This window comes from Elephantulus edwardii, unplaced genomic scaffold (assembly GCF_000299155.1).
Source record: "Elephantulus edwardii isolate Elephantulus edwardi_28Jun2011 unplaced genomic scaffold, EleEdw1.0 scaffold00019, whole genome shotgun sequence".
Lineage (NCBI taxonomy): Eukaryota > Metazoa > Chordata > Mammalia > Macroscelidea > Macroscelididae > Elephantulus > Elephantulus edwardii.
Genome location: NW_006399769.1, coordinates 19,466,591 through 19,476,675, shown reverse-complemented (window position 1 = coordinate 19,476,675; position 10,085 = coordinate 19,466,591). Strand labels below are relative to the sequence as shown.

The 10,085-nt window shown below is 35.9% G+C and overlaps 1 protein-coding gene across 1 annotated transcript in view; it reads right to left on the bottom strand.

Annotated features, from left to right (window-relative positions):
- The window catches only part of STRN (striatin, calmodulin binding protein), a 167,623-nt gene that overhangs the window by 44,345 nt on the left and 113,193 nt on the right, over window positions 1–10,085 (bottom strand). The window contains exons 4-6 of the mRNA XM_006882355.1: window positions 9,402–9,480; window positions 7,045–7,212; window positions 4,967–5,102 (exon numbers count right to left, since the gene is read on the bottom strand). Of these exons, the coding sequence (XP_006882417.1) occupies window positions 4,967–5,102; window positions 7,045–7,212; window positions 9,402–9,480 (383 nt within the window). The remainder of the gene's footprint in view (window positions 1–4,966; window positions 5,103–7,044; window positions 7,213–9,401; window positions 9,481–10,085) is intronic.

Sequence of the window (10,085 nt, the reverse complement as noted above, 5' to 3'; positions counted from 1 at the left end):
AACAGCCCTAAACCCTGCTCTATCCTGTGCCAATCGCACTGCCTCTGACACACCCATCCCGATTACCCCAGTCACTGAATCAATCCACCTCATAGAGGGTATTCCCTTCTTGCACCATCCCTCCACCCTCCCAAGCATGATGTCACTCTCCAAGGACCTGTCCCTCCTTACAACATGTCCAAAGTATGTCAGATGAAGACCCAGAATCCTTGCCTCTAAGGAGTAGCCTGGTTTAACCCTCTCCAGGATGAATCTGTTTGTTTTCTTGGCAGTCCAGGTAACATTCAATACTCTTCTCCAGCACCACAGCTCAAAGGCATCAATTCTCCTTCTATCCTACTTAGTCATTGTCCAACTCTCTGATGCATAACAAGTGATTGCAAAGACCATGGCCTGTATCAGGCGCACCTTAGTCTCCAGAGAGACATTGCTGCTCTTGAGTACTTTAGAAGGTGCCTAACAGCAGACTTTCTGATCATAATACATTTTTTTATTTCCTGGCTGCTGGTGCCAAGAGTGCTGACCGTGGAGCCGAGCAAACTGAAGCTGTGAATAATCTCAATCTCTTCGCCATCCATCCTGATGCTGCCAATTGGTCCAGTGGTGAGAATCGTTAACTACCCATAAACACATCTCTGTCCCATTTGTAGCACGACAAATAAGGATAAGATGTAAATATATATACCCATGTGGTTAGAATTAGAGCAAAATAAATCTTCCTAGAAAGAAACTGAATTGGTAGTAGATAGCACCAGGAAACAAAAGCAGAAGTAAAAGGGCCATCCATAAGGTTACCTACTAGTGAACAGAGACTGTCTTCACTTGGCTAATTTATTAAAAACAAACAATAAAAAAAAACCCCAAACAACTAGCCAAGCTTACTTAGCAGTAATGCAGATATTATATAATGCCATGTAAATGAATCAAAGATGGCCCCTGTGAATACAAATATCCTATGTTGTTAATTTCTTCATACCAAACTAAAGGTCAAAAAAACTTGCCTGTTGACTAGCATCAAATTCAAATTTTTTACACATATAATTGCTATTAAAATAAACAAGTAGATTTTAATTTCCAGTCTGTGTGCTTTAAATTCCCAGCAAAAGAGCACCAAGTATCTCCTAGTTACAGACTGAATAACTCCTGTAGTTACAAACATGTCAAGCTGCTTTTGCTCTTTAGAGCTCTCTGATCTACAGACTATCCACCTTGGAGTTTCCAGGAAATCAGCTAGGTACATAAATCCTGCCTTTCTCTTTCCTCTCTCTCCTAAGAGAATTCCTTTACCTTTTTTTAAAAAAATTTTTTTTTTCTGGCTTCCAATAGGATTTGCCTCTCTGGAGCATTTCCTGGTATGAGACACTATCTCAGCCTCAGCCTTCATGAGCAGCTTGCTGTGTTAACACTGCCATCTTGTGGACACACTCCACTGAACTGAATCTCTCTGGAACTTAGTTTCTCTTGCTTTAATCACCTTCACCTAGCTCACAGCTGACCCTCCAAATTTTCAGAGGCTATAAACTGTACTGAAGGACAATGTCCATCTTCCTCCTGTGGGGTTGGTGATGGATCCAAACCACCTGCTTCTGGGTTAGTTGATTCCTTACTCACTAGGCTGAAATCATCCTACAGAATATCGACTGACACAGTGATGAAACATATTAAATCAAAAACAGAAGAGATCATCATGAAAAGCACAGGATTTCCTTCAGTTGTACATTCTGAAAGTCAGAATTGAGTTGAGAGCAACTAACCAACAATAACAACTTATAATATGGGTATTTTTTTTATTCAACTAAAATAGAAAACATCATTAGGAAATTTTATGAACTTGCCAACCTTGAAATTTAAAGATACAAATTCTATTTCCTATTAACAGCTATTATTTACAATAATGGAGAAAGGGAGAATAAAGAAATAAAGAGTTATTGCTGATAAATAAACCCAAAAGCAAGCTAGGTAGCAGCATTAATATAAAATAAAAGACTTCAAAAAGTTTTAATAAAGACACAGTCTCCTACTTTAATAATCCTCAAACTCACTGTCTTGCAGTAGGAACAGACACAGAGCTGACTCTCCACTGGGTTTCCAAGGATGTAAAATGCATAAGAGAAAATTGTTCATCACTCCCCTGAGGAGATGCTAGTGGGTTAATGAGAGCGGGCTCAGTCTTGGGTCAACAGCACAGCTTCCTGTGGACCATGCCCACTACAGTTTCCCAATTTAATAATAAAAGGAATTTACTAGAGAGTACTAACAATTATGAATCTGTTTGATTAGCTAAAACTTCCCTCTATGAATCTTTATTAGCAGCTAAATAATGGTATTTTAATTTTCAGGATGGCTCTTTACTGGAAGTGCAAGATGGATGGATGGATGAATACACACACAGACACAAATGCCCTTCTACCTAACTATATCTATCCACCCATTGTATAAAAGTTCCACTCCTCCACTTATAAAGGGCCCTTAAAAGATAGAGACATGCAACCCACACACCAAAAATTGTCAAAGAACATAAAACAGATCATTCACAGAAGAAATAAACATCATTAGCACAAACAAAAATAAATACTCATAGTGATGATAGTATTTGACAAAATTTAGAGGAATATACTACTGGTGATGTTGAAATGACATAAAGTAAATTTCCACTCACAGTGACCCCATATGACAGAGTACAACCCTCCTATTGGATTTTGCTGGCTACAAACTTTTACTGAAACACACCACCACATCTTTTGCCTGGGATCAAAAAGTCAATCTTTTGGTTGGCAGTGCTTAACCACAAGGACTGGGTGGTGGTGGTTGTGTGTTGCTGTATCAGAACTGACCCATAGTTGACCCTCCAGAGGGTTTACAGAGGCCATTACTTGCACAGGAGGAGAATGTCCATCTTTCCCCTCATGGAGCAGTGATCTGAACTGTGTGCCTTTGGATTACTCTGCAGTTTCTATTACAAATGCATTTTTTTTCTTGTGATCTATATAGATCAAAGATTATTTTTACTTCCACTAAAGTAAATTAAGACACATGCTATTAATTTTTTTGGAGAAAAAAAAATATAGAGAAAATTAAAACTCAAATAATAATAGGATGGGAAGGAATTTGTGTGAAAAACAATGTATTTGAGCTCTGTTATATAAATCAGTATAAAATAAAAAACCAAAATTTTTAAAAACAAAACAAAAAAATTTCATTAACAAAATTAAAAAAAGTATTTGCAATGAATAAATCATTGAATGTGCAGGGGGAAAAAAATACTTAATAGGAGCTCAACAAAACAATAACCTGAATGTAGTAATTTGTAGTTTTCTGACGGAGTCCAAGAAGTAGAAGGTAAAAAGAACAGGATACACTTAGAAAGTTCTTTATAAATCATTTCCATATATAGTGTTTCATTTGTTCATCATAAAATACTTGTGAGACAAGTTTAATACACAAGAGTACTAAAGAGCAACAACGTCAGGTTGGAGACTAAGGTGCGCCTGATCAAGGCTATAGTCTTCCCAATTATGTGCTATGCATCGGAGAGTTGGACAGTGACTAGGGATGACAGAATGAGAATTGATGCTTTTGAGCTGTGATGCTGCTGAAGAAAAGTGTTGACTATACCAGGGACTGCTAGGAGAACAAACAGGTTTGTCTTGGAGAGGGTGAAGCCAGAATGCTCCTTGGAGTCAAGGATTCTGAAGCTTCTTCTGACATATTTTTGGCATGTTGCACGGAGCTATTGGTCCTTAGAGAGGGACATCACGTTTGGGAGAGTGGAGGGACGGCACAGGAGAGGAAGACCCTCCATGAGTTGGATCGATTCTGTGACTGGGGTGGTGGGAATGAATGTGTTGGAGACGGTGAGGTTGGCACAGGATAGAGCAATGTTTAGGTTGGCAAAGCACAGAGCAGTGTTGAGGGCTCTTACATAGGATCGCTATGAGTCCCAAGTGACTCGAAGGCACATAACAACAACAACTATTAAAAATATCCATCTTACAAACTACAAAACTAAGATTAAACTATTTAAAAGAATGAACAACTAGTGGCTGACCTAGGAGTTAAATCTAAGTCTTAGGACTTTTAGTTTGTGTTATATTCCTCAACTTCTCCTTCTATTAATATACAAGGAGTTCTAGTGATACAGTGCATGCTGGGGCCTCAAACTGAAAGGATGGAAGTTTGAGCTCTATTCATTAAAGCTACTCCACAGAAGGACAGGCAAGGTTCATCTCAGAAATATGCACAGTCTTAAAAGCCCAATGAGAGTGGTAGGAGTTACAATCAATTTGAGAGTACTGGGGTTAGTTTTGTGGAGCTTTTGTCCCATTTCTTATTAAATAAACTGGGGGGGGGGGAGAAAAGTCAAACACTTTCCTGGTCAGAGAGGAGGATGAGGAAGGAGAAGGAAGAAGAAAACAAGTAGATGGTAAAAGAGAAACGAAAGAAGTAGCAATTCAGAGACATATTATTCTATATTGGAAAAGTTCTATAATCTTATAAAAATCAGAATAAAACTATAGAAGAACACTAAACAATGAAGAAATTTAATGAAAGGCTTCCAAAAAAATGCGAGTGGTCACAGAACCTGGAATCTTGACGAGATAAAATTGCATTACGTCTAGTTGATGCCAGCCGCCACCACGCACCATGATGTCTTTGTCAGTATCCCTGTCTTATAGCAGCAAATGACACAGCACTCTTACAACATATGACATTTACCACAGTACCTTGTCCTACAAACTGCTGTCATGTTTAATGAATCAACAAAAGGTAGGAAAGAAAGGATTTTCAAGAGAAATTCACGATCCTAAAAACATTCTTGAATTTGAAACCTATGTTAAACACCATGTTCTCCCTAAATTAAAAGGGGTAGCGACAATTAAGCATTTAGGATCAAAAACAAGGATTATTTTTAAAGCATGCATTCTGTTCATTAAAAACATTTGTATTAGTTAAGCATCCAACTCACTGTTGAAGTATCAATGATGCTTTTTTCTCTCCCATCAATATCATCATCATCTTCTTCATCACTGAAATCTGCAGCTGCACTTTCAAGAAATTTGAAATTATCCAGCACGGAGGCAGAATCTGTTAACTCGGATTTTCTGGTTTAAAACATGTACATTTTGCTCAGTCAATGTCCTCTTAATGTTACATAAAATTTAATCCAAGATATGTCACATTGCTTCTACTGTTACTATTATTCCAAATAAAGTTTATTATTATCTGCTCCATTTCCATGGTCTTTAGTTTGAAATAGCAAGTGGCTTCTCTTCTATTCTTTTTAAAAAAGTACTTTGGATTCATAAAGTGTTTAATTCTATTGTACACAGCAATACTATTAGTTAGAACTGACTCATGGCATACAATCACCAATAATTAGGAAGTTTCCTAATGGTCAGAATTGAGTGATTTCTCTCCAGCTCATCAAAATGCTTAAGAGAAGAAGGCATTTTTGTAAACACACACACACAAAAATTGTATTTGCAATAACTTGCTATGCATCAGAGAGTTGGATGCTGACTAAAGATGACAGAAGAATTGAAGTCTTTGAACTGTGGTGCTGGAGAAGTTTTAAACATACTATGGACCACGACCAAGAAAATAAAGATCTTTCTTGGAGAGGGAGAAACCAAGTTTCTCCTTGGAGGCTAGGTTTTTGAAACTCCATCTCACATACTTTGGGCATGGGGCCAGAAGGGACTGGTCCTTGGAAAGGAAGGGTGGAGGGAAAGCTCAGGCGAGAAAGACCCCCCTTGAGATGGACTGACAGTAACTGGGGTAATGAGGGTCAGTGAGACTGGCTCAGGACAGGTCAGCCTTCAGAGCTGTTGTACATAGGGTCACTTTTGAGTTGCACGCAACTTGACGGCATACAACAACAACATAGAAATCATCAATAGAATTTTCAAAACCAAAAATCCCATGTTTTAAGATAACTGGGAGATATATTTTTTTCTTTCCATCTCCATTCTCAATTTCTACCTAAATTTGACAGATTCAAACTCGTAACTCTTATCCGTTTCAAAAGCTCAAAATATGTTACTTCTGTGGTCTATTGTTGAGATTTTTATAATGATGGAAAGTCTGGCATCAAGGTGAAAAATACAACTAGGAGTAATGGTCACAAGATCTATGCCTACATGGAAGAATAATTTATGTCTTACATTTATAAAAATATGCTAATATATTCCTAATTATTAATTAATAAATGTTTGCATTTTATTTATAAAATTCTTATATTTTCATCTTTACTTAAGTCTTGTAATTTTAGTTTTTGTGCCAAGTAACAAGAACTAAGTGTTCATTGAAAAATGTATTCAATTAATGAATGATATTATAGTTCAATGAATACCATTCTTCTAAGCCTACATATATTAAAAATAAGGTAACCTCATTATTGGACTTTCACAGTACTTCAAGCTTTCTATTTAATTAAAAACCGTGGCCCAATATTTTCCAATAAAAAATAATCTCCTTATTGTACTATTCATGTTCCATTTAAAAAGAACTATGTATCTGTATAATAAATGATCCAAAAAAGAACATTCTAAAGTTATGAATTTATTCATGAATAGATAATATATCAATTTAAAATACACTTAAAAATATATTTACAGCATTATTAGATAAATAAAGGTAGTTTTTTTAAAGTTTACTTCAAAGGATTTTAAAGTATGTGTCATTTCCAGGTCATCAACAGTGAAAATTCTTCCTCAGAAGTTTATTTTTAATTTCCAAATAGGAGCTTTTATAAGGATCTAACAGAAAACGAATGTGCTTCAAGATAGTAAAATTCTACTAGATATATCAATTCCAATAAAGTAAAAAAATTCCTAAGTAGTCTGGAATTAAATTAAGCAATAAAATATAAGTTTAACTCCAATCTATTAATTTCCTGCTAAGAAATGAAATTAAAATTTTTATGAAACATAAGTATAATTATTTCTATATCACTATCTGAAAGTATATTATTCATAAAACAAAAATATTTCATAAGAAATAAAATTAGCATTAAAACACCTTCCAGGAAAAAGAAATACTTACCCAATCATTGCTGTCTCTTTAACTTCAGCCTCTGTGCCATTTATAATCGAGTCCTGATTTTTGTCATCTTCCCTGTCAGTGACATCACTTGAAAAGCCCAACAAAGCTCGCACTCGTTTAGATTTCACATCAAGGATGGTATCTGTGTAGCCCACCTCCTGAAGATACCTGAGTGAAGAAGAACCTTAAGATTCAGCCAAACAGTAGCCTATAATTTATTATATAAATAAAATTATTTGTTTAAATTCCTTGCCTGTGTAAGATTTAACAGTGCAGTACTATGCTCATAGAGTTTGCTAATACTTTTCCAGCTGCAGATGGGGCTGTCTCTTGCAGTACCAGCCTCTTCAGTCACTGACGCATATCAAAGAACTATACAATACACTATTCATTACATTTACCATAAGAAGTTGTTCCTTAATATACCTAGTGGCATACCCTTTCTTTCAGGCAGGACTGGAGAAAGCTTACTTCCAGAGTCTGCGATTTTATAATGGCTTCCCAGTAGATATTTTCTTAAATATTTCTGATGGAAAATGTCACTGGATTAATGGTGTGAGATCTAGGGAGATGCTTTTAGCGTGAAGGGGTTTTCTCCACAATATACTCCATGAGAGTGTTTTTCAAAGAGTCACAGCTTCAGAAAGGAAGTTTTTATTGTAAACTAAGTTTCATCAGCCACAGTTAAAGTAAAACTATATAAAAATATCAACATTGACTTATGACAATCATTTGAACCTCATCATAAATTCATTTAGTTTCCAAATTCTCCTGAATTTCATCACTGCTGCTGTATACTAACAGAAAGGTGTTATGATTTTCTATTTTTGACAAATTGTTACACCACCAGATATACCAATAAAAACTCCAAAACTAGATTATATGACGTGTGATTCTTCATAAGCGAAGGCCAGTGAAGATTCTTACACATCAGCATGTAGTCAAATCAGGACTTTGGTTCACTGCTCCATTTCTGCCTAGAACAGTGCCTGACACAGAGGAGGTCCTTCTAGTTGATGTTGGGTCACATCTAATTGAGTTCACACCAAGCCCTATGAACAACAGACTTGAACCCTGTCTTATCCTGTGTCATCTTCACCATCTGTGACACACTTTAACCCACTGCTGCAGTCACTGTGTTCATCCATCTCACTGGGAGTCTTCCTCTCTTTCACTGACTCTTCACCTTTCCAAATACAATGTCCCTTCCCAAGGAATTTTTAAAAAGTTTTCTATTACTATTAGCAATGAAAAATCAGTTTATCCTGACGGATATGATACACTTCTTCTATTTGATCACATAGCTTTGTGAGATCTCTTTCAACCTTAGTAACTTTTAATACCAAGTGTTGAAAATAAATTGATCTTACTCATTACCTTGTCTATTTTTGTCATCAAGTAAACTTGATGCTTGCTTATAGTTAGTGATTATCACTGGTCTGTAACATTCATTAATGAAATTTGTTTTGTTTGCATTTCAGTGATTGCTACTTTTGAGCTTTTTTGTGGTATTTAGTGATACTGAACACCATCTATATCTCAAGCACTATATTAGGTGTGCCTATTTAAGAGAAAGAAAATGAAGTTCAGAATTAAAGTTACAAAACAATGGTGGAAATGTCTAGGTCCAGCTCTGAATCGATAAAGTTGCCCTGGTGGTGTGGTGCAGTGCGTTACACGCTGTGCTGCTAAGTGCTAGAGCAGGCAGTTAAGAAGAGTCCACCAGCCACTCGGAGGGAGGAAGGGGAGCCAATCTCCTTCCCAAAGGACTTACAGACGCAGAGACCCGATTCTGGAGGGCTGTCATGAGCTGCAATTGACTTAAAGGCCATAAGTTTTTGTCTTAGCTCATAAGACAAACCCTATGTTCTTTAGTTGTATGGTTATAACTCTATAACACACATAAATATGTATCTACACACACGATTTCAATTCCTTCCAGTTTTAATTCAGTACATTTTTCAACCTATTCAAAATAGAACAGGTTAAAAATTTAATACAGATAGCATGTAAGCACTGATCAGAATTATATTTCAATTATATACGCATTCATGTGCAAAACAAACGAGGAGTGATTTTGAGCCTCCCAAGTAAGTTTAAGTGGATATAAAATTTGGAAGCTCAAAATTCTCTTCTTGATATGCTAAAATTACAACAAGAGAATCTATTATAGATAACTCTTATTAATGTTTAATAAAAATAATAATTCTATTGAGGAACTATAATATATTAAGATATTAAGCTTTTCTCAACAGTACAGAACTGAGAAAAAAATTATTTTATTGAGTTAGAAACACAGAATAATCTTGTATTTTTCCTTCCTTTGCCAATGCATAATGTGAAGCTGAAATACTTACTGTCTAAGTAGTTGTCGACCTTGTTTCCACATTAATTGGCTGTTCTGTTGTGGCTGTACTTCTGTTTCATTACCGTCATCTGGAAAAGATTCAATCATAATAAAACTGACTTGCTGTACATTTTAGAGAGTACTTCAATGTATAAAAAATGACCAATATAATTTATAAGATTAAGAATAAGCAAAACTGTTACTGAAAGGTGTATTTTAAGACACTAAATTTGGAGCTTTATACCCTAATTTCCATAAGAACATTCTAATATGAAATTCATCGTTGTTGCTGGATCCCCTTTGGAGTAGCACAATTAAACTGAAGACATTTTCTGTCTGAGAATTTGCCTCCATGATTAATACTAAACCAAACCAGGTTAAATACTAAGAGCCAAATAAAAGTAATATCATACACTACACAATAACCAGAATGTAACGTCCAGATTTCTGGTTTTAAAAAAAGCAAATTTGGAAAAAGGAAGACTAACAAGAAATAATCCATTTCCTTTACTAGTTAGTAAATGAAATCTAAAGTTCTTGCTGTTATGTGCCGTCGAGTCACCTGCGACTCATAGCGACCCTACGTACAACAGCCTTAAACTCCGCTCTGTCCTGTGCCAATCGCACTGTCTCTGACACTCCCATCCCAATTATCCCAGTCACTGAATCAATCCACCTCATAGAGGGTCTTCCT